Source organism: Branchiostoma lanceolatum, chromosome 9 (assembly GCF_035083965.1).
Source record: "Branchiostoma lanceolatum isolate klBraLanc5 chromosome 9, klBraLanc5.hap2, whole genome shotgun sequence".
Classification (NCBI taxonomy): Eukaryota; Metazoa; Chordata; class Leptocardii; order Amphioxiformes; family Branchiostomatidae; genus Branchiostoma; species Branchiostoma lanceolatum.
The window spans coordinates 17512210-17536698 of NC_089730.1; the positions used below are offsets into that span (position 1 = coordinate 17512210).

At 39.1% G+C, this 24489-nt stretch overlaps 4 protein-coding genes across 6 annotated transcripts in view; 2 read left to right on the forward strand and 2 right to left on the reverse strand.

The window, feature by feature from the left end:
* LOC136441518 (EEIG family member 2-like) overlaps nt 1-7220 on the forward strand; it is a 47058-nt gene extending 39838 nt beyond the window's left edge. The window contains exons 6-11 of one of the 3 annotated variants that reach the window (XM_066437852.1): nt 724-878; nt 1426-1594; nt 2345-2516; nt 3366-3480; nt 3936-4008; nt 4432-7220. In XM_066437852.1, the coding sequence (XP_066293949.1) occupies nt 724-878; nt 1426-1594; nt 2345-2516; nt 3366-3480; nt 3936-4008; nt 4432-4477 (730 nt within the window). In that variant the 3' untranslated portion in view covers nt 4478-7220. The remainder of the gene's footprint in view (nt 1-723; nt 879-1425; nt 1595-2344; nt 2517-3365; nt 3481-3935; nt 4009-4431) is intronic. The other 2 variants (XM_066437855.1, XM_066437853.1) reach the window with 2 other exon arrangements.
* Nucleotides 6195-12259, reverse strand: LOC136441520 (uncharacterized). The gene is made up of 4 exons (XM_066437857.1): nt 12048-12259; nt 10267-10460; nt 9540-9764; nt 6195-8966 (listed from the first exon to the last, which is right to left on the reverse strand). The coding sequence occupies exons 1-4, from the start codon at nt 12257-12259 to the stop codon at nt 8761-8763; spliced, it is 837 nt and encodes a 278-aa protein (XP_066293954.1). The 3' UTR covers nt 6195-8760.
* A 6-nt stretch (nt 12260-12265) lies between these two features.
* On the forward strand, nt 12266-14704 carry LOC136441522 (dolichol phosphate-mannose biosynthesis regulatory protein-like). Its single transcript, XM_066437859.1, has 4 exons — nt 12266-12378; nt 13291-13380; nt 13734-13836; nt 14351-14704. Exons 1-4 carry the CDS (start codon nt 12376-12378, stop codon nt 14404-14406), a joined length of 252 nt encoding a protein of 83 aa, XP_066293956.1. The 5' UTR covers nt 12266-12375; the 3' UTR covers nt 14407-14704.
* Nucleotides 14705-17312: 2608 nt separating this feature from the next.
* On the reverse strand, nt 17313-22072 carry LOC136441511 (leucine-rich repeat and immunoglobulin-like domain-containing nogo receptor-interacting protein 3). Its single transcript, XM_066437843.1, has 3 exons — nt 21938-22072; nt 21300-21416; nt 17313-19951 (listed from the first exon to the last, which is right to left on the reverse strand). The coding sequence occupies exon 3, from the start codon at nt 19935-19937 to the stop codon at nt 17523-17525; it is 2415 nt and encodes an 804-aa protein (XP_066293940.1). The 5' UTR covers nt 19938-19951; nt 21300-21416; nt 21938-22072; the 3' UTR covers nt 17313-17522.
* Between the last annotated feature and the right edge of the window lie 2417 nt (nt 22073-24489).

A 24489-nucleotide genomic window follows, 5' to 3' on the forward strand; every position in this document is an offset into this window, starting at 1 on the left:
ATTTATTAATGTAGACACTGACAGGAAATGAAGGCAAAGGTCCGAAAAATGGGCCCCAGTATCAGTTATTTCACTGTGTCCTCAATTTCCTTACTATACAGTCTTTTCATTTGACGTCATCTGCTCCATGTAGGATTACAGTGTATGTCAGACTCTGTAAAACACACGAAGATGCTTAATTGCTTAATCCAATTATCCACTAACATGGTCGTCGGGATTCAGTTAGAATTATTATGACGTCAATGAAAAGTAATATCAAATCCTAAATGTTTTACAGGTGTCTGGGCACTTCAGCAGTGGGGGTCATTTTTGCTCTGGAGACTAGGGTTCTGCTCAAAATATAAATGTAAAAACCGAAGTAAAACACATACAGATCTTAGATATCAGATATGGAACAGTGGCGCTGCTCCATCCTGTTCTAATACCAGCTCCATCCTGTTCATTTTCAAAGTTAGGGTATATTTTTACCCAGCAAAGCCTGAAATTTTGCTAAAAACTGGAAATTTCAGATGTAAAGCTGAAGTAGCAGGAGATGACTTCCATTATGTCTGAAAAAGGCAAAATGCAACAGCCGCTCTCCTTTTGAGAGATGTGCGTCCCCCTCCAGACCTCCTCCCTCCCGACACCTATCCTGTGCCAGGCACCCTCCCCCCATGCTGCTCTATATTTCTAGGGAGATCCCTGTATAATCTTGTTTGATTGAAACCCGTGTCGTCCCTCCAGGCCGGACATGAAGCAGATGGTGCTGCCGGGAGAGCGGATGGACGTCAGTCTGCAGCTGGACTGTAAGGCTGACGACGGCGGCGGCAGTCTGGCCTCGGGGAGCAGCGGCTTCGGCAGTCTCCCCAGGAAAAACAGGCCCAGTGTACTCACTTCTGGTATGTACATATGCATGTAGATTATAGAAGAACTGGCTAAGGTACATAAGTGTCCCCCATGGAAGGGTCTTGGGACCACTTGTGTCACAGTTCCTTCGGTCGTCTCCCCAGGTAAACTGTTAGAGTGGGCGGATAAACTTCAATCAAGTCTTTGATTGAAGGTTTTGGCTATAGTATGAATTATAAGACAGTGTTCCTCAAGGAAATTCTTGGGACCACTACTGTATACATGTAGGTAACCATTCCTTTTGTGATCATTCATTCATTCATTCATAAACCAATTACCAGGTAGGTAATTGCTGCAGTGTTAATGAAATCAAATGTATCCTATTAGTAAGTTGTTTATTTGATTTTTCCCAATCTTCAAAACTTTTGTATCTACAAACATTACAAGGCTTTATTGACAGAACTTACTGATGACCTCAAGCTGGTTTGAGTTTTATGCACGGATGTACAAAATTAGATATTCCATATTGAAGTTTTCATGCATGTGTGTGTAGCTTTTCTATGTGAATCACTCAATGTTTGTTCCCCACCCCCTCGGTAGGTTTGGTATCTCCCAGTAGCGATGAGCACGAGCAGAGCCCGGTGTCAGAGGATGTGTTTGAGATGGGCCACTCCAGGAACTCGAGCTATGCCAGCCAACAGTCCAAGGCCTCTGACTACAGTAGCACACACTCACGCTCCTCCAGTTACACTGAGCCTGGACACTTCAGGTAATTACAGCTACTACATGTAGGTGTTCTGGCTAAAGGTAACAATCAGTGTCCCCTAAGGTATCATCCTGGGACCACTGCTGTAACATCACTACATCTACATAGTCATACATGTATGCCAGCCAACAGTCCAAGGCCACTGATACACGCTCCTCCAGAATTACAATAAGTGTTCCCCAAGGAATGATCCTGGGACCTCTACTTGCTTTTGATGAATGGATTTTTTTTTATTGTGACACTTCCGGAAACCCAAGCCAGCACACAAGCAGTTACCAGTCTTCCTGTGATCTATGCCAGTAACTTTAAGTGTTCCCCAAGGAATGATCCTGGGACCATTACTGTCCCTTTTTTACATGAATGATCATTCAATATGTTAGTCCCCATTAACCAAAGCTACATTATTTTAGACCTGTATTTGAGGGTAGCAGTCTTTGAGAGACCAGTGTACACTAGTTCTGACTAAAACTTATATTAAAAGTTCCAAAAGGAATAGTCCTGGGAGTCCACAAGTGAATGTATGATGCTGTTGCTAATGACCCTAATGTCTTACTTAATCTTTTAAAGAATTCCAGCCAAAGAAGTTCAGGCTAGTACTCCACCAGAAACAATTGTTCATAGACCTTTGCCAGTGGTTCTGGCTAAAGTAACTCTAAGCTAGTGTTCCTCAAGGAATTGTCCTGGGACCACTACTTTTTCTGTCATGCTTAAATGATCTTTTATACTTATAATTCAAGTATCTTGTCTCCCCAGAAACCCAAGCCACAGTAGTTCAGGCCAGTACTCCAGCAGTAGCAGTCTTCCAGAGACCTGTGCCAGTGGCGACACAGTAACCGCGGAGACGACAGGGGTCACGCCCAAGGCTCCTGTGCGCAGGGTAGGTGACCGGCTGCTGTTGACAGTGTGCAGACAACAACATGACATTGTGAGAATTACAGCAGTCAATCATCATGGGTGGTGCTTGTCTCCGCTGGCTGTTGGTCTGTTAGCATGCACCAAGTCACAGTTCGCTTATGATTTCGGTCTTTGCGGTGGTGACATGTGGAATTAGTTCATTGTGTAAGGTTGAATAAGCCATATCACAGAGCCAAGCGGCATGTGCAGTCGTGATGCAGTGGTCTCTGTCAAAGTTCATCATGCTAGTTAAGCCCAATTCTTGTGAGTAATATTCAGAGACAGATTCTTTCTATAAATGCAGACAATTCCCTTGTGTCTAGACGTTTTTGCAAGAGACAGAAAGTTTAAAAAATGATAAAAGTCACTGAGAATCTGTGTAGCCCGCTGAAAGGCAGTAGAATGTTACAAAAACGTCTGAAATTTAACTTCCCCAAAACCTAATAACCAGGCACTAGGGTCTTGAACTTTGATAAAGAGTTGGGACTGTGAGTTGGCTTATTTCAACCTACTTGCATGGATAATTCTCAGCAGGTTGCCACACGTGCAGTCTTGTTGCAAAAGTCACCAAGTCAATGCAGATGTATGCAGTTTACTTTCCTTGTTCTTGGTGGTTGTATAAGTGTGAGCAGTTTGATGTTGGAAAAATGAAAGATATTTAGATATTGATGGAGATGGCACAATGCACTTTAAAAGGAGTAAAGTGGAAGTGCAACATCCAGTATAACTTAAGCACACACATGGCAGCTTCATTCTGCTGTCAGCAGTAGATACTAGCAATGGAAGGTGACTGTTCCTGTTTGCCACACCTGTTTGCCATTATGTTAACATGTACTTAAGGGTTTCTAACTCTTACTAACATCTTGTTTCCTGCCAACAGAAGCATAAGGAGGCCAACCAGCAGAGAAGAGTGGACGACACCAGAGTGGATGCTGACGACGTTGTCAACCAGATCCTGGAATCGCAGGACTTCAGCGCTGATATGAGCACTGAGGGTAAGTAGATTATGCCAGCAACAGCTTAGTAGCTCCACCTATGCAGAGTAATCTGTACTGCATCTATCAGCACATTGTCTGTAAGTAAGTCTAACTAAGTGATTCTGGAATCTGGAGTACGGACTGTACACATGTAACTGTAAGTGGATTATGCCAGCAACAGCTTAGAGGCGCCATCTATCAGATGTTATCAGTACTCCATCTCTTCCATCACAAAATTGTATTCCAACCATATTCTTGAATGGCAGGACTTCAGCGCCAATATGAGCACTGAAAGTAAGTGTGTTATGGCAGCAACAGCTTAGTAGCTCCACCTATCAGGTGTTTTCAGTACTGCATCTGTTCCATCACACCATCTTTAGGAACAGTTCTTCTCTTTCTTCTTCCTCAAGGAACATTGTTTACCTTAAGAGAATCTTCTAATGCAGACCACATTCATATTTACCTTTCCACAGATGATGAAGGGTTAAGACTGTTTGTGGCGAAGGACGGGACAACAGCACTGAGCAGCCACGAACTCAAGAACAGGTGGGTGGAATATTAATGTCTTATTCCTGTAAACTAAACTGTTCTTATGATGATTGAACGCCCAGCAGAGGTCATCACACTGCAGCCAAGGCACAGTAGTTGGCAGTAACAATATTCAGGTGCGAATTCAAGCCGACCGAACAAAAAATACATGTATCATAATCCAACTCGTACATTCTCAAAACTGACATGTTCCTCTTAGACTACCAGTTTTTGACACGGAACCATAACTACAGCTTTTTCAAGTACAGTGTGATGCACTACTTAATTCCCGAACTAATATTGGGGACGGGGGTCGCAGATAAATACTGTGTTCTGTGACGTGACCTTAAACGTCTTTACAAACTCAGGTGCTCCACCTATCAGATTCTGACAGTACTGCAGTACTGATAATATTTGTATTTTTCCACCCACCCTCTGCAGGATATCGGCTGGTGCGTTTGAAGCAGTTATCTTCGAGAACAGATAGTTTCCTGGCAGTTGTGAAGACTACAGAATACCGAGACGAGCAGGCTACAGAAAGAGAATAATTTTTCTGCCGTAATTTTGACTCCTACATTAAACACAGGTGAAAGAAAAATGCAAATGAGGTATATCTAACACAAAGGATAATGGGAAATATGAAGAGTGGCTGTGCCATTGAAAATGAAGTTACATTTGAAAGATGATTTCACATGTTGGTATATTTTGATAAGTGTGTAAAAATAAATCTGTAGGTGTGTAAAAATAGGAGCTTGCAAGAAATGCTGTACGGAAGTTCTCTGTGGAAAGTGGACAAAAAAGAATTTGTATTTGCAAAATGTATGGGGGAAAGAATTATCGTTTTTGTGCCAGATTTTGTTTTTTGTTGTTCTCTTTCCAGGTGCCCATCATTTTTGAACTGCTAAGTAGTGTATTTTACGGCACTGTCATCCCTGTAACATGCCAAGTTGTAATACTTTACTAATACGGCATATTTTAGTATGGAAACATTGTACATAATAACATTGTACATGTAGAATCCGAGACTTACAAGTTGTATAATCAGGAAAAACAGCAAGAGTTGGAAGTATGATAATAGAGAACCCTCTTGTCCAACGGGATTGCATTATCATAATTATGATTACAAAAAATAAATCTTTTTTTCTGGTTCCCAACTATATTGCTTGTCTCTTTGGCTATTGTTGTTACTATTTTATTCTAAAATCTGTTGGTCTAAATTCTTATTTTCAAGATAATCCTCAAAAAAATTGTACTTTTTCCTTCTTGTTTTCTTATGGACCTATCCAAAACATACAACATCTTGGTTAAATCATGCAGTGCATTGGACATGAGGATGCTCGTTTGCATTACTTTCTGTGACAGAGTACAACCTAGTATTTTGGCATATTTTAGATAGAAGCTAGTCTGTTTTCTATCCGTTCTGTGGTAGGAAGTTGCCAACATTAGGCAGTTGAATGATGAGAACCCACAGTACACAATTTAGAGACCATTCCAATGAAGTTGCTTGGTTCTCCATGGTTATAAAGTTGTGAAAGAAGGTTGAATAGCCTAGGAATACTGGAAACTAGCCTAATCCTATGATCATACTTTCTAGCCTAATCCTATGATGCTTTATTTATAGCTGGTCCATGTGGACTTACTATAGTACTGTTAGCCTGGCTGCCAGCCTTCTAAGGGTTTAAGTCTACTTTAACATTGTTAGCACCCAGGCTAAATTACTACAAACAAACAACACAACCACCAGAGACTTTCCAGATTGTTTCTATTTCAATTTTCAGGCAACATATTGCAGTAATGTGTTTATTGATAGTTTCATTCAAGACATTTTTTTTTTTCAAAATGTGTTTCAAAGTGGTTTGTTTTGTTGCCCAGCTAGCGTAAAATATGCTCAAAATCTAGGATATTGGTGTTTTCTTTTAATCAACCAGTAAAGTCTCTCACCTGCTTTCATTTCAATGCCCATCAGACCTCTTCCTCCGAGCTACATATAGCGGAGAGAAGCAGTGCTCCAATCAGAGGCTCTGAAGAACTTGAATGTGTTATGGACATCAAAATGAAAGCAGGTTTGAGACGTTAAGGGTTGTGAAAATGAAAACTCCAATATCCTACGTTCTACCAACCTGATTGTTCATATCTAATTTGGTTTCTTTTTCAAATCATGTAACATTTACGTTGATAGCACATGTAGTAGTTTTTTCTTGGGAGGGGGGGATGGCATAGTTTTGTCATTTTGGGTTTGGTTTTAGCAGGAGAACCAAGGAAATTCTTTTGGATTGTCACTAGCCAACTTCTCAATCAACTGTCATGTCAGTAAAGCTAGGATTTGTAGCAGTGCTACAAATGTGTGGGAAAAAAAGCCAACTTTGATAGTCACACAACTACAAAGTGAAACATAATCAACTTAAACTTCAGGCATTTTGTAAAAGAAGTACAGTGTGTACGAGTGTGTTCTCATCAGAAAGTATTAACAGATTATAACTCATTTTGGGAGTAGTGTTTATAACCAAGTGTTTGTAATGTTTTATAATTCCTTACACAATTTGATGCTTTTTTGGTGGAAGTTTTTATAACTTGCGAAACTTCCACGTGACGATAATATTTCCTCAACGCGTTGTATACATTGGATATATATATAATACTGAATAATGTAAATGATGACAGTGTGCTAGTCACACTGTGCCGGACTGATGATGACTGTTAATTTGTGTCCGATTATGATATGTAATTATGATACTAATGTTCATGTATTAATCATGATATAGTGAAGGTAGAATCCGCTCATTTTGTGTGACACGTTACAATACTATTTGTCCACCCGCTGGCAGGGGTTGTTGTATTCATTGCTGCGCAAATCTTGGTTGCCATAAAAGAAGACATTCGCAACAACAATCGTATACCATTCGGCTCGCTCCCGAGGCCTCGCCAAAAACATCTGCCATTCGTTAGTATACATGAAATCTCTGAAAAGATAGAGTTTTGGTAGACGTTTTTTGAGAACGAAACGCGTCATAGATTTCTCAGTGCATTCAGTGACATTGTACGCTTTGTAACGGCTTCAGTTTGTAACGATTTCAACTTAAGAAAGTTTCTACACAAAAGTACTACCAGGTGACCAGATACCTTGTGTAATGTTGTATACAAGTAGTTATCCATGATTGTAATCACCAAGAAGAACCTAATTTTTTGTATCCCTGGTTTTGTGAAGATAAATATTACAGGTAGTACTAAAACATGCTTGTGTCATTTTGCCGCCATGAATGGAGATACCGGTAGTGTTGTTGTGTGTGTGTCTGTGTGTGTGTGTCTATACATGTTTTCATAACGAGTAAACTAACTGCCTTAAATCGAGGCGTACCGCACAGTTGGTACAAGCTGCGTTAAAGACCCGACCACACACATTTGTTTGTAAGTAACACTGTACACATATGTACAAATGTAGGAAATGACCCTAACTCTTACAAATACAAGTAAGTTTTGATGTTTTCTTAGAAATTTGTTAAATGAGAAAATCTAATCTTCTCTTCCCAATATAAACACAGAGCGTACACACATATGATTACAATACAGGGAAACTACATCACGTACATGTCATACATATTATGCATGTGTACACGCAACAAGCCGACAGTGAACACAATCAGGGCCTCATACCGTATTACATGTACTTGGTTAAAGTACGCATCCAAATGAATCACGCGTCCCCAATTCGGTGCAAGTTGCAGACACATCTGTTGGCTGAAATGTAATACGAAAAAAACCCTCACTTTTGTAAATGTTAACATCATATAATAGCAAAGGTATGAGGTCGCAGAACTGTTGTATTAATTTTCTTTTATATTCAGATAATACCATGACAAATGAGCTTTACATGCAACCATATTACAACAAGGTACTGAAAAGAATATCATATTGTATTGCACTTTCCTATAACTGCATTTAGGTGCGAAAAATATTGTAAAATGAATTACTAAATTGAAAACATGCATTGCTTTAAAGGCACCATTGTGTCTTACTACAATGTAGTATAGATAGCACTCTATTCAGTAGATTGTTTAATGATCATTTAACCTCCCCAATGCTAAGGGTGCATTTGTGCACAAAACTTTCGTTGAGTGCAGCATGCCTCAGCAAAAAGGCGGCTAGAATTTTTGACATTTTGAAATTAAATGACAGACTAGTACTTAATAGCATTAACATCTTCTATAGTCACTATAATACTAGCACTATAACACTATAGACATATCTTTACATAATAATGAAAAATTGATATGCTACTGTAACTGTTAGCATATTATGCTGTTTGCCTTAATCACTTGCATATCTGTAGAACATTACACATTTGTACCGATCAATGTACAATATTTGTATTGCATAATCAATTCATTACTTTTACTTAAGTCTAGTGCCTAAAAGTCTATCCCAGTAGAGCGCTAGTCTACTGGTAGTGGAGTGCGTTCAACTTCCCCCTGGATCTTCCACCCCTATGCATTTTCTACAAAATTATGGTACTACAGTAAAATAATTGCAGTGATTTGTTTCATGTCGACTTCTCTGCCACAAAATTATGACACCACTAATAAATGTTTCCCTTGCATTTCCACCTGACTACAAAATTCTTTCAACCACAAACTTGAAACACAGCAAAAGACTCCTTTCCCCTGGTACTGCGAAACTACAATTGTGACTCCTATAGCAAAAATAAGCAAATTTAGTGTCCCCATGGGAAAATCATCATGTTTCCCAACATCACCATGGTTACCATCACCATGGTTACACAGGTCCATCGTACTCTGGTCTCTCGTACTCTGAGGGTCTCTCGTACTGAGAGTACATCACGTCGGGATTGTCTCCCCGACAAGGCCCCAGAACAAAGCAGCATCCGTCCCTGATGAGGCTGAAGAGCTCGGTCCACATGTGGCGGTGTGGGATCATGTCGCAGCCTTGCTTCTCTCTCACGGTGTGCAGGTAAAATGCACCTGGGAAGCAACGTAATATTTACTAATTTGTTGGACAGTTCATTAATGTTTTCATTTCATAACGGTAAATCACACAACACACCAGTTTTACATTAATTTTAAAGTTACATTAAGAACTTTGACTAAAACCACTGCTGACTATAACTTAAGGTTGTGAACCACTCACACCAGGTGTAATACTTTATCAATAAGTGGGGTGGGATATTTTACATGCTCGTGGTGTGGCTCTCCTCAAACAAGGGAGCTCATTATCTACATCCCATTCTAGAGGCTGTCTCTAACCGAAGCTAGGTACTCATTTTCAACTGAGGACAATCAAGTAAGAAAATAGGTGCCTTTTCCATTTGGGTACAACATTTGGACCTGCTAGTCATTTAAACCCAAAACCTTAAAGATTCTGAATCAACAGAAAGGCCAAACCACCATGCACGCATTTCCATCAGCGGGGGCACCAAATATTTGTAATTCAGAATTCGGATATTCTGGAATGTAATTTCCACTTGATGTATGCAAGTGTTATTATATGATTAAACTAATGTGAGATGTAACAAAGTTATAAGTCCATAAACCTACCTGCAGCGAAGTAAAACCCGAGGGAGACAGTGAATATGATGAGCAGTACGGATCCAGCACTCAGATCTTTGAACCCTTCACAACCTGTCACACAGGCACAGGGCGTCGCCATCGTCATGACGACAGTCCTGGTCTCCTCCTGGTAACCTTGGATGTCAAGGTCAAAGATAAGGCCGCACACGAGATGGATGATGGTGTGACGTACGTCTCCAAGTTCATATCCACCTAAGGACAGGAAACAATTAAGAGTAACATTATAGTTAGCTGTAAGACGATAAGTAGACTGGTATTTGTCACATTCTAGCTCCAGTTCAGAATACTAGTAGTCTGTCATGTTTCATTTCACTAAAGTACATATTTTTATAAAACCTTTGACTCATTTTCCTACTGAAAATGTGTTGTTTCTACCAAAAAGATGAAAATTTATCACTGAAAAAAAAGGAAAACATTTTTATGCATGTTGAAATAAGCACCATCTTTGATTTGAGATCCTTGTAAAGCATGGGTTCTCTGCTTAAAATTCCTGAAGTCTAAGTAAACATTCATTTTACTATCTATTCATGTTTCTGTTATCATTGAAGACCATGGGTCATTCTGTCAACTTGTTCAGGTACAGAACTGGTACAGGTCCAGACCTGTACTTAAACCTCAGTGTACATATACCTGATGTTACATTGATGTACCTGATGTTACATTGATGTACACTGAACTACTTCTTAGTACATACCCGTATAGACGAGATCGAAGTATCCGGTCTCATTGTTGTAGACAAAGTCTGAGTACAGGTGTTCCCCACAGTTGTAGTAAGTGTCCACCTCGTCCACCTCTCTGTACATGCACACTGCCACGTTCGCACAGACATCGATCCCGTTTGGCTCCTCAAACGGCAGACACGGGTTGAAGGAGTAAAAGTTCAAGTCTCTAAGAAACAAACAAATCATATATATAGTGTGAATGAAGTTCTAATCTCACAGAGTAGGGGATTGTTGCTAAGGTATTCAGTTACGGTACAATGTTATAAGCAACTTCACAGCATTGAGTGTGCATATGCATTGTGATCAATGCATTGTGGTCTAAGGTAAAAGTTTATGGCCCCTAACCTGCAAACACTTCCTTTGTATAGAAGTGCTGATGTTACAAGTTACTGGGGCTTAGACCACAATGCTACTACTCATGCACAGTGAGGTGGCTTATTATATATATATATATATATATGTGTGTGTGTTTTTTTTTCACAAAGCATTACAATTGGATTCACAAACAATTCCCAGTACTAGAAGTAGTATGCAACATTCAACAGTGACAGGGTAAATACGATTAAATCACCAACTTTATTTTAGTACGCTATTTCTTCATATTTTCAGAAAGATTTATGACAGCAAATATATATCTCTAACTATTATAGTCTAAGGGAGAAATTTTTATCTCACTTTGTTATACTACTTATAGGGGTCTAAAATCTTTAGCCATAGCAGGTGACATTAGCGATCTGGAACTAAAGTAGGAGGGATACCAGACCATTTAAATTTTCATTAAAATTGAAAGAAAAGCACAATCACCTCTTTTCACACCTTTAGGCTTTACTGCTTTAGTAATCAACACAATAAGTTGGTAGAAAAAAAAAACTTGTGAACAAATTACCAGATACAAACAAATCCTGAGTGGCTGACGGAACTTGCTGACCATGCACATGCAAACAACAAGACTTCCCTTCTCATGATCAGCTCATCCTTCCCAAAGTTCAGAGAGGAAACAACAGCGTGTTCCTGATGACAAAATGACATGAATCTCCCAATATTTAACCCTCTACTAGTAGTACTTTACCTGATTAACATGAATTACTAGTCTGTGATTATTACAGTAACAACGATTCATAGCATATTTGATAACATTTTTAGAGTATTAATATTACTGAAAATCTTGATAATTGCCTGTTTCATGATTTACAAAAAATCAAAGTGTCTTGTCGCAAATCAAATCACCATGTTGTAAATCAGTTCTTATCTGTTGTACCTTTAATTTTATTTATTCTAATTAAAATGAATGAATGAAATGTGACCCACATCCCTGAAGTGACCTTGGGTATGAACTCATGCACACTGGGTTATCACAAACTAGTCTACTAAACTTAAGTTTAGTAGACTAGTTTGTGATAACCCGGTGTGCAAAGTGAATATTTTTTTCAGATCATTTAATGTTTGTGAGTTTCATTGTGATCATAAATACTTGGATATCTGAACTGTGCACACCTTAGGGATTACTGATGCTGCATTTTGTTATCTCTTTGAATTTCCTGTTTTAGATTTTTTTAGCAGAACTTGACTAAATATAGTGCAATATCATCAGAACGGCACTGTATACGTATTTGGTAGGTAATTACTAAGCATCATTTTTAGTACTAGTAATATTGCTAACTGTAGCTTAGACACCCGTTGATACGTGAATCTCGCATATGACACAAAGCTAGAAACATTACCCAGTTCGAATTCTAACTCGTGATTTCCTGACCTGCCCTGTTCATCGTACACCATGGGTTCCCCGACCTCCGCCAGGGTTATGAGGTCTATCCCGCCGGACCCGTCCGCCATCTCACAGCTACATGGACCCGTCTTCACACACTGCATCTCTCCACGAACTGTCGTCCTCTGGAACGTAAGGAATATCAAGAAATAGCATAAAAACCACGAAATTCGCAAATTTTCCTTCGTGTTGGCGGCCATGTTGGAATTTTGAAAGGTCAAAGTGCGACCGGTCAAAGGTTACCAGCTGGCGACGTGACAAACTTCCTGGTGGCCAGGCTCATTTTGAGGTGTAAAAAGGCTTAGTTTTAAACAAAATGGTAAGTAAGTGAAACTAGTATAACAGTTCAGGCTAAGCAGAAAATGTAGATGAACAAGTCGCCCAAGCGATTATTGTCGAATGTTTGCCGTATCGTTAGATTTATTCTATCAGCAGCCTAAAAATGTCAAATCCGTCGCGTCGCCTAATATATAAGACCGCAACGTAGGAAAAAAGCGACCAGATAAACGATGGATTTAAAGAGATCTCCTGAGACTGGACTGCGAAAGAGAGAGACTAATGTGTTAATCGCTGAAGCATGCACATTTCAGATATCTAAGAGTTCAAGCTAGGTCTGGATAACGATGTGTTTTTTTTTTTCATCATCATCATCATCATCATCATCATTTCTTCACTAAGATTAAGGTAATGTTTTCGTTTGTGCGTCTGTCTGTCAGTCTGTCTGTAAACAGGACAACTCGAGAAGTCATGGATGGACATTAATGATATTTGGTATTGGTTGGTGATTGCAGAATGAAAAATAAATGATTAGATTCTGGGTCCCACGGCAGCTTTCAAAGGTACTGCAGCAGAACTTCAGGTTAAAAAATCTCATGTTTTGGACTAGCTTTGGTCAAGATCTTTGGGTAGTAAAAAGGTTTTATGCGCTGGGAGAACTGACAAAAGTTGGAAGCCCTCTGTCAACTTCCTTTGATGCAAGGGCATTTCAATTATTACTTCTATGTTTCTAATTGTGCCAGGCAGAATAATGACTGTTGACATCGAAATATGTCTGATGTTTGACATTAAGACAAAAAACAGAGAATAGGGTTTCCAAATATATGAGCAAGAAACCATGTATGCTCTCTTCAGTTTGAGCAAGGAGGCTACCAAGTATATATGGCCATATATTAAACCTCCTTGGTTAGACTTAGATTTAGAGGGATTTTTTTTCTCGTTTTTTTGTTCCCAGGCGACGGGATCGGACCAGGCTGTAGGGATGGGGCTGGTGGCACTCAGCGCTCTCATTTTCACATACTACACCATATGGACTGTTGTTCTGGTGAGTATGCACAACAGTTCGTTAATTGATAAGTTTGATAACTCTGGGATTAGAATGACTTGAAAAAATACTCCCTATAAAGTTTTATCTTTGTCTTTGATTTTTAAATGTAATATCACATATTGTAAAATTGAAAATTCAGAAGTCCGACTCTTCCAAGTTCATATGATCAGCATTGTGGCAATGATGTCACTGGAAAAAATATTTTATTCTCCTAGTTCTGTGTGTATAAGTTATAACCCTGCCCTGTCCTACATGCTGTAGTTCTAAATACAGTGTCAAAGTAAGCATTTTTTAATCTGAATTTTGAAACCATGTTTTAGCATGTAGTTTTTTTGTTTGTTTTTCTGCAGCCTTTTGTAGATGACGACCACATTGCTCATCAGTACTTCCTACCCAGACCGTATGCTGTTATCATCCCTACTGTAGCAGGAGTTGTGGCCCTCAGTGCTATAGGTAAGGACACACTACAGGTGTCAGTGTGCTATTTTTGTGCTATACTAGTACATTGTCATTCTATACATTTGGCTATATCCTGCTGCTTTGAAATATAAATCGAATTCCGTGGATCCAGAGGGAAGAGGTTGAACCTACTTGGGCATGGTGTTCAGGGTTGCATTCATCCTTTAGGATGGGGATGTAAAGCTGGAGGCCCAAAGCTTCAGGCGTTAGCCGCGGGTCAAACCTATAGTCTAGTAAAAGAACCCAACACACTTGTGATGCCCATCAAATTCTGCTGGTATGAGTTGGTAATATATATATAACTCAACTATAATTGTACATGGTGGTGAAAAAAGTTTCTGAAACATCCGGTGTAAAGAAGTTCTTAATATCTTGTGTAATGTGCAGTACAGTTTGTTGTGCACTGAATAAGTGTGGAATAGAAATTGAAGCAAAGAAATTGTAGACTACATTTATTCAATCAAATTTAACGTTACATAACCAAAGCTTTCTACTCATTATTTTCCAGGTTCCTTCTTTGGCTACGTTATGCTACAAGACAAGATGAAGAAGAAAGCCAAGTAAATGTCCTGCAGGACCATTGGAGGCCAGAGACAGTCATCGAAGAGTTGTACTTTTTACTTGAATGGATAGGGGGCGCTGTGACCATTTGACCGAATAATATGCACAGCAGAACTCGATTTTATAATACATTCCTTTGGTTTATCATGATTCGATGCCATTGTTCAGCACTACAGCTTTATTGAATCAATGTCCACAATTATGTCTGCTATGTAGATATTCGTGTCTGAATAATGAATACACATTAATTTTTTTTGTTAGATCAGTTGAATTAAAGAAATAAAAAAAAAGTACTGTCTCACATGTACATTTCGGATTAATTTTACTAAATTTGAATAGTGCAACAATTTACGAACAGTCTAAGAAAAGCAGATTGGTTACTTAAGTTACAATTCTGTGGAGGGTACACCTCTGTTAGCTGCCAACATGCCCCCAACTTATAGCATGGAAATCCATTATTTGTTCCTTCAGTTAGTTTCTTGGAAATATTCAAATGAAAACACTCCTTCAGTTTCAAAAAAAGATGCTCAGTGCTCAAACTCATCCCAATTTTTTCCTAACATCAAAAGCTATCGTCCAACGTGTAGCTGGGAATGGCAGGAAATCGAACCTGGGACCTTTCGATCAATTTTCTGTGTGGAAGAAAAACAAGAAAAACTTTCTTTTTCATTTTTGGTAGTGTAGAGACTGGAATTCCAATCTCTACTAGTAGAGACTGGAATTCCAATCTCTACTAAAACATCTTGACACAATTCAAACTCTACTAGTAGAGTTCTGGATTTTACTAGTTGAGATTGGAATCGGGATCCGAATATTGGGATTCCAATCTCTACTAGGAGAATTCCAGATTCTACTAGTAGAGATTGGAATTGAGGACAATCTCCAATTCTAATAGGAAAAATTTGGATTGCACTGTATCAAAATGTTTTGGAAAATAGACTGAATCATTTCATACCTAAAATTTCAGCATAGCTAAGCCTACATTCACCATTAATATTTTAGGTGAATCACTCATAAGTTATGTTTTAGATATCTAATAAACCTTCTGTCAAGACACATTGTAACCATGGGGGTAGCTGTTTAGTCCAACTTTAGTGAATGGCTATTTGTAAACGGCACTGATATGTCAATCAGATACATTTGCATACGGCCATTATGAGTTCGTGACTCAATATGCTCAACCAGTTTTTCCAGTTCGTTAGTGATCATGACTCGGTATATGAGAGCTACATGTAATTCACCCCTGCCAAGCCAGTTCCAAAGTTGATGTCAAAGTTATCAGATATCTAAAACATGAAGTAATTCGCCTTAGATTCGCCTAAAACATGCTGTAACGCCTGCCAATTCCAACTGACACCGACACAGTTAGAATTCTTGTATTCCTACAAATGCACACTACTGACCGATCAATGATTAATAACAATGCACGGATTTCTTTTTCATTAAACCGTTTATATGACATTATGTTGTATTTCCAAACGAATTTGAGGCTAATATTTGGTCTACACAGATTGGCTTTGTGCTTATGCAACGATGTATACATGTATGTTGAGACATAGCACAATGCCAGATTACCTTTTGTTGGGAAGGAATCAGCCTGCGTAGATGCAGTTATAATGTATATATTACGGATGACAGGATTTTACAAAAAAACAACAAACCAACCAAACAACAAATGAACGTCGTCGACAACACTATAGAGAAATGACATAAAGCCGTAGGCTATATCACCCACGGCCAAAGCAACTCTAGATTTGCATTATTTATAGCCAGTTTATATATTACGGATGACAAGAACATCTGCGCAATGGATACAGCAGTCCCCGATGAGCCCGATTGCATTTAAAGATAGGCCGACCCCATTCACCTCCGTCAAAACGTGGAAATGCAAAACAATCCCATTTGAGGAACGGCTAATTGCCATGTAATCGTTGTTGGAACTATAATTATTTGTAATGGACTATTTCGATAACGGTTTTGTAGGTTTGAGGTCATGTTATCAAATCCAATTTACTTGCTTGCTGAATAGTACATGCCTCTCTTCAAATAAGAAGAAGAATTAAACAAGCGAATCCTTGGACCGAGAAATGAGACTTATATATCATTAGATACACTTTTAAACTGAACGTTTATTCATCTCCTTTCACCAATCATTATCGTAACAAAATAATCATTGTGATAATTTTCGTACCTGTCATCCATTCAAACAATAGAATGGTATATGGGCACGTGATGGGTATTCACTGTGACACGAACTTGTGAAACTTAAGATAACACACTCAGGTGATTGCTTCAAGTAATATGTACACTACAAATAATTCTGTAATTTAAACATCTACATTATAAACCACACTTTGTGCTAAGAAAAGTCAACGTATTACCAGATATAAGTCAGAAATTGATTTTCACATATCATTAACACAACTCAAACTGTAAGTCATCCAATTATGACCTCTGTAAAATTGTAACAAGTACAAGACATATACATAAATGTTAATCCTGCAACATCGTATTGAGGCTTCAAACAAAGCTGTCCCTTATTCTGCAAACTTTTGATTCTCCATGATTATATTCATGTGACAAATTTTCATAACATTTCTTCTATACACTTGCCAAAAATCACAAACCTTTATGTTGCAGTAGCTAGATAGAGCTATTACGTTGATTCTCTTCAACTAATATTCAAAACGGCACATCGAGATGACACATAAGAGGTCCAATGAGAAATGGTTGATTACAAATGTCGTCATTTCACTTAGAGCTAAGTAGCATTTCTTTCTATCAATCACGAGGTATTGTACAAAGTAAGGTTCTACGGTCTCCATTTTTACTAAATTTCTGTTACTAAAAAAAGAAAGGCTTTAAGTTTATGTATGTCACAAGGAATGGACAGTATGAAATTGAGAGCCTGTAGCAAAAGGGTTAAAAGCCCAAGCAGAAGGAATAAGATGGATATGATGTTTTGGAGAGATGTTAAACATGTTCGTTGAACAAACTCGTTCTAACTGCATCAACTGATCCCTGTTCCAATTCCTAGCCTGTCTTGGATAACTAAAAATGCTTTAACCTATTCCCCACCTCCGAATGACGATTGACCATTCTGTAGGTCCTTGTTAGATCTAATCATCTCCCAGTTGTAGGTAGTCGTGATAGTCATCGTCAGGAGGGGCGTTCTGATACTGATGACTCAGATCTTCACCTGATCCAACAGCCGTGGCCTCTGCTGCTATGTCTCCTTGTGAATATTCGTGTCCATGTTCATCGCTGTTCACGACCTGTCTTCCACGCGCGCCTTGGTCGCCAGGCGTTGCCTCTCCATTCCGAAGTGATGTGTAGACATGATCTGGATTCTCCAAACGAAGACCTTGGTACTGATGACTCACATCTTCCCCGAATCCTGCAGTGGCCTGGCCTGGTGCGGACTTGTATCCTTTCTTTGGCCCTTTACCTTGGTCACTTCTTCCTCCGTTGCTGACCGTCCTTCCATCATGACCACCCTGCAGTGACGTGTAGTCATGATCTGGATTGTCATGAAGAAGCCCCTGATAAGTATGACCAGCATTTTCTCCAGATTCTCCACTTTGGATGGCTCTGGCCCTTTGGTCCTGTTGCCTCCTTTGTTCCCGGACATCTCTCGCCATGCCACCGTCCGTTCTTTTGATTTCACCCCCATGAGTTACTGCGTCGTCCTGTAGTGAGGCGTAGACATGATCTGGATTCTCATACAGGTGACCAGCATCTTCTCCAGATTCTGAACCTTGCATTTCTGTGAGTCTTTGATCATGGAAACCTCTCTGTTGTACCTCAGAAGTTAACTTTCCTCTAGGCTTGGCAACGCGGACATCATCGTATTCGTCCTCGTCAGGATTAGAATGTTGTATACCACGCTGTGTTTCTCGGGTTGACGGGCGACTGGATGAAATGTCTTTAGTCTTTTGCCTTCGTTTATGCGTGAAGTAGATAAGAGCAAGAATGGTCCATAAAATGAAAACACCGACAGCGCAGCCTAAAGCTGCTGCCAAGTGTGGGGTTTCTTGCCTTTGCTTTGTGTCAGAAATAACAGTTAGATGCAAAGACACGGAGTCCTCTCCTGCAGCATTTGATGCATGGCATGTGTAATTCCCCTGGTCAGTCACCTGCACATGGGTGATGGTCAGGGTGGATTCTGCACTGTTGTAGTCTAATGATGTTGTGCTGATCTCGTGATGTTGTCTGTTTGCCGGAATGCCGCTGGGCGAAACTACCGCAAGCGTCCATGTTATTGTGGGTCGGTTGAAGCCCGTAGCATTGCAGTACAAGGTCAAATTCTCCCCTACCACCGACTGGTTAACTGTGGGACTGATGTGGTCAATGGTGGGATTAGAACAGGCCAGGCTTTCTGGACTGAGGGAGGACAACCTTGCGTTATTCAGGATCGGTGGGTATCGGCAGGTGATTCTATTGAAATGTGAGTATGAACAGTTATAGATGTCTCTCATGCGGCAGTCGCAGGACCACGGGTTGTTTTCTAGATGTAAATAAACTAAAGGTTTCGCATACAGATCACAAAGAGTCGATGGAAGCGTTTCTAAAAGATTGTCATTGAAAAAGAACTCACATGCGTCACAATCCTTCCAGTAAGGCTGTAGCATATTATGAAATGCCAGTTCATGAATTTTCTCCAGCTGCATATTCGAGAAATCCATATGAAACCAATAAATGCAGCAATCAGCGGAAACGATGTTGGAAAAACTGTACTTGTCCAGCTGTTTTATTGGGTTCCCTGATAGATAAAGTCTAAAATCATTATCGATAGTCATGTTAGCAAATGTCCCAGCTTGAATAATGGTGATATTGTTATATGATATGTCCAGCTCACTAACATAGTAGATATTAGAAAACATACCTGGCTGGATGTCAGTTATTTCATTGTGTTGCGCTTTAAAGTATTGGAGACTTCTCAAGGTAGCAACAGAGGAGGGAATTGCGGTCATCGCGTTTTGAGAGACATCAAGGGTTGAAAGCTGGTTTAAACCTTCGAATATGTCATGGTCCAGAGTTTTTATGTTGTTATGAGAAAGGTCGAGCACTCCAAGTTTGTGAAGGGTTGCGAAGGTGTCACTAGACAAGCTAGGAAGTTTGTTATGTGCAAGGTTGAGTTGTGTAAGTTTCCGCAGGTGTTGGAAACTCCCCTGTTCTACAACACTTATACTGTTGTTATTAAGGGACAGCAGTTGGAGATTGTGAAGAGCAGTAAATGCCTCTGATGTGATGGTAGTTATCTTATTGTTGTTAATGTAAAGCCTTGTTAAATTTTGTAGGTGTTGAAGTTTAGTATTTTCAATTGCTACTATGTGATTGTGCTGAAGTGTTAAAGATGTTGTAGATGCCGGGATGTCATCAGGAACTACGGCTAGATTTTTGCCATCACAGTTAACTGTTGTACCGCTACAGTCGCATACTCCTTGTCCATCCGGGGAGGTGCAGGCTTGTAAAGCTGCAGTCAGTCTCACCAGGATGATACAGACGGCTAGGACGGCGGTACAGCGATCCATTGCTTGGTCTTCTTCTGTTTGGAACACAACATGTCAACATTCAGATTCAGTCTATTAGTTTACAAGGAGCCTGAAATGTGACATATAGGCGGTTTTCAATACAATATAATTCTAACTCCAGTATTGTTATGCCGAAAGACAATTACAAAAAAACTCAAATGAGATTAATTAGTGCAGAAATTACAGTGCAGTATATAGTTGGCATAATATTCAACTTATCATTAATAATCTAAACTATAATCTGGAAATAAGCTCTGCCCTAATGGAGAGTTAAAGTAGGCTATATGAGGAAATATTTACACATTAAATCAAGTTTGTCTAAAATAGTAAAACAGGAATAAATGTTTCAGCCTGATCATGAAATCATGTTGAGTACACAATGATAGAAAATCGACTGAACGATTAGCGTTTATTTGCATATCCATGTTCATTTGTTGGTCAGGTTTGTTTGTATGTAAATTTAGTTGCTTGAAAAATGTGTCTAGTTTTCAGTGAGATGTTAGATAATTCCACGTGTACAGTACCACCCCTGAGCACGAAGAAATGTGTTTTTTTTGTAGTGCAGTTGAGTTTCGGCCGGCTGAAAATATAGGCCTTGTGCTCTGACTTGAGTGTGTTTTTTTATGTGTGAACTTCTGACAGCTGAACCAATAGTGCATTTAGGTGGAGAGGGGGTCATATATCTAGAGCCTTTAAAGAAACAAGACTAGGTGTAGTTTTAGTTTGTTTGAGTTGCCGCCTTTGTGTACCAAATCTTCCACTGTGAGTGAATTACATGATTTAAATCTTTAATTTTTTTTTACACAGAAAATAAGCTACAGAAAATGAGTATATCCTGAATATTTAAACTACCATTAATGGTATAGACTGACTGCAATATCTAAAAAAAGAAATTCATGTATACCGTATTGACTTGTTTCATGAATTGTCTCCTATCAAAACAAGTTAATATTCATATCCGTTCAAGCAACTGTATATTTCTATTACGCGTATTCCACATCTATTGTTACATACTGAAGATAAAAGTTGATAGCATCCGCACTACTTTCTTATCATCAGGCTTAAATTACCGCCACCTAAGTATTAATCATCGAGCACACAGATTGTAAGCTAGGGTAGCTTGGATCACTACGAACATGATACAGATACAATCTTATTCGTAGTGATACAAGTATGATTGTATCACTCCGCGGCACATGGCTTGCCAGTACACAATAAACCTGGAGTCAGCTCATCTATTGGTGTCATTTCTGCTCGATAGTATGAAGTTAGTGACCACCAAACATAACAACTATAACTATAGCACTAAATGTGTCTACAGTAATGATAATCCATGCTATTCATCAATATTGTAAAATTTACCTTGTGTTCTGGTACCAGTACTGTCAGTGGTCCGACTAGATTCCCCTTTATTCAACGTTGTTCGACGAAGAACTCCCGTTTTCAACGGCAGCAGAAACTCAAGGTGCCTCTGTTATTCTGCATTGCATAAAGGATGCAAAGGTATAAGATTACTACTACTTCTAACTATTGTATTTAAGACTATAGCATGTTGTTTGAAAGTCACATGTTTCTTTTCCCAAGTTAGACCTTCTACGTATTTGTTCTATACATATATACTAACCATGATGAAGTTAACTGAAAAACATATCATAGAGCAACATGGCCTCTTTCGTTAAGGGCGTGCTTTTGCGTATTTTGCACCATTTGTATACAGTAATTATTGCTTGCCCACAAATTGGTACACGATTCCAGTGTTTCTTCCGCCAAAATACAAGTCGTACCTGATTGCTTTGGCCGTGACCCTTGCTTGCTGGCACAGAATTTCTATTGATTATGGAGACTTACCTGTATGTAGCAGGAAGAGGTTGGGATGCAGGCAAATATACCGGTAGCAAAATACAGAACATTACTCTCTGTACGTAGACGCGTCATAAGGAGTAATTCTCAATTATACCGTTGGTGGCTAAAGTGGTTTAAGAGAGCAAAATCAGACTTACCCAGTTACAGTGGATAGAATATGGCAAGTTCGAATACGAAAGGTAACATCAGAAAAATGTTGTCTTCCCTCTGGAAAAAGACTGTAGTTAACAGCTCCTAGTACTTGCACCAAGATTGCAAGTTCGTTCTGTCGCGCTTGGTAATCATGTTTGGCGTAGAAAGGAAACGCGCCTTTTGTTGAGTTTGTTTTGAGTTGCCATGGCCGTGTTAAGTGTTCGTGAGTCGTGACGCTTACCTCAACCAACCTATTGTATCAACTGTCATGAATGACGTCATTGTCAGATTAGATGCCCGCGTGGGGTGCAACTTAATCTCTTCCAAAGGCAACACCAACAGAAAACTGTAGTGTGCCTTACACGGCCACTTACAGAGACGGGGTCACTTAGTTGTTGAATCTCGAATGGGAAGGTGGTGCATGCTCGGCAAATATTGAGCTTTCAACCACTTGACGTTGACCAATTGGCAAATTTTGAGAGTCAGATATTATAAGTTAACTTTATCATTCCTATTAGAAAACGTTTCGTGAACGTCCTTCTTCTGAATTGACAAATGATCACCCTTTTTTGATTTGGTGTTTTGTACTCACGTACTTATTCAAATTTTGAATGGTTCATGTATTAAAGGGGTAGACGACTCCAAAGTGATTGCCAAACAAAAAAGAAAAGAGAAGGAAGTCTATTCACTCTTGATTCGTTTATCTAAACCAAGGAAACAATGCTATAGATTTCAGAACATACATACCATGTAGACATGGTAGAATTCGGATGGGTTACATTTCAAGGACACAAGAACGACAAGCAAATGGCAAGGCTTCGTTTTGTTAAACATAGAGCTGCATTCTTTCGGTTGAAATACCAGGGCGCAGGAGGCCAAGAAATACATTTTTGGTCTAAAAATAGCCAGAAACCTCAATACAAAAATCACAGTCTATATAAAAAATGAAGCGATATTTGCCTATTCTACCTTTGTGCCGAATTTCAGGTCATTTGGTCTAAAAATGACAGAGATGAATCGATTTGTAGATTTGATAAGAGGTGGAGGAAGAGAAGAAATATCAGGGAAAACAATATCCATACCTATAGTATGGGCTAAACATAAGAAAGCATTTTCAGTGCCCTCTGCTTTGTAATTAAGGCAAATGATGAAGACTGCTGCGTGTTACAGGTTTACAGCGTCGCATCTTCGATTTTTTATTTCCATTTTATCAGTAACAGGCAGGTTACCCGAGTGTCATCCTGTTTAGTTACAGGCCCTGCCTTCACAGAATTCTGTGGAGTCAGAGCCTGCAACTAAAGCTATTTATATCATAAAGGTTCAGTTTTCGTCTTCATAGTAATATTTCGATTTGTTAACAAAGGGTAGTTTTAAACACATATCAAACAACACTTTCTTCTATATTTTGTTTGTTTTTTATCTATTGCATTTCACAAAATGAGCAACACATAATACAAACACATTGAGAAAATCAAAGTACAGGAAAATGAACATAAGCCACGGATCCAAAGTAAAGGTGGAAACAGAAATGGACTACTTGTACATATAAGTAATATACAAAATAATAGTAATAACAGCCTCATTGGCAAATAAATATAACAGAATCAGCATCAACCAAAGATAACAAAATATTGAAATTAAACAGAATTAATGTTGACAAATTAATATGAAAAGTCAATATCAACAGAATCATTAGAACATAAAAAACAAAAAGAACTAATAGTGACTGATCAGTGGCGAATACAAATGGAAAAAAAAAACAATATCAAACAACACTTTTAGCACAAGATGAAGGGCAGCACATTTCCAAGCAAGGATCATAAAATTGAATTTGTTGCTGTTTTTCTTTCCGTCTGTCTTGATCATGGATCAAACAGGTGTGTATTTCGGAGCCTGTGGACATATGGCTTCTATGAAGTTTCTTGAAAGCTTTCATCTTTAGAAGAAATATATTTGCAATTGTTGAAGTTTTCGTTATCAGAAGGCGGCCGAATTGTACTTGTCTTGTAGCGATGTACTCAGCAAATGAATGGGTGCGTCATAAAGAGCCTTCCGCTTTTGGAATGAAAGACGTCATACTGGCACCAAAATCAACAAAGCAGCAACACAATTAGGCCCTAGGGGCTCCGGGCGTTTTGCTGACTGTTTTTCTTCATACTACGGTCAATGACCTGTGAGTGGTCGGCATACTCGTGTAAGATCGACATTTTGGTGTGCCGATATAAGAACATGGTGTATCATATATTTATAAATTTCTTCATTTATTTGTTGATATAAAAGATAAACAATAATGGCACCGCCCACTACTTTATCTCATTAAGCACGTTTAACCAACACCGTCTTCGTTCTTCCTCAATGGGCATTTGATGAATGCTTGGCACCTCGGGAACACCAGCAGGATGATAGTTCACAGTTGGCAGAAAGGTCCCGGAAAGGTTGCAGGAGTTGGCCCCACCACACCGAAGCAAGTATCGTTGACCATGTTTGTTCATGTATGGCATCAATGCTAGTATACATTGACATGGCAATGCCGATATGTCTGTATTAGCTGAAAGGT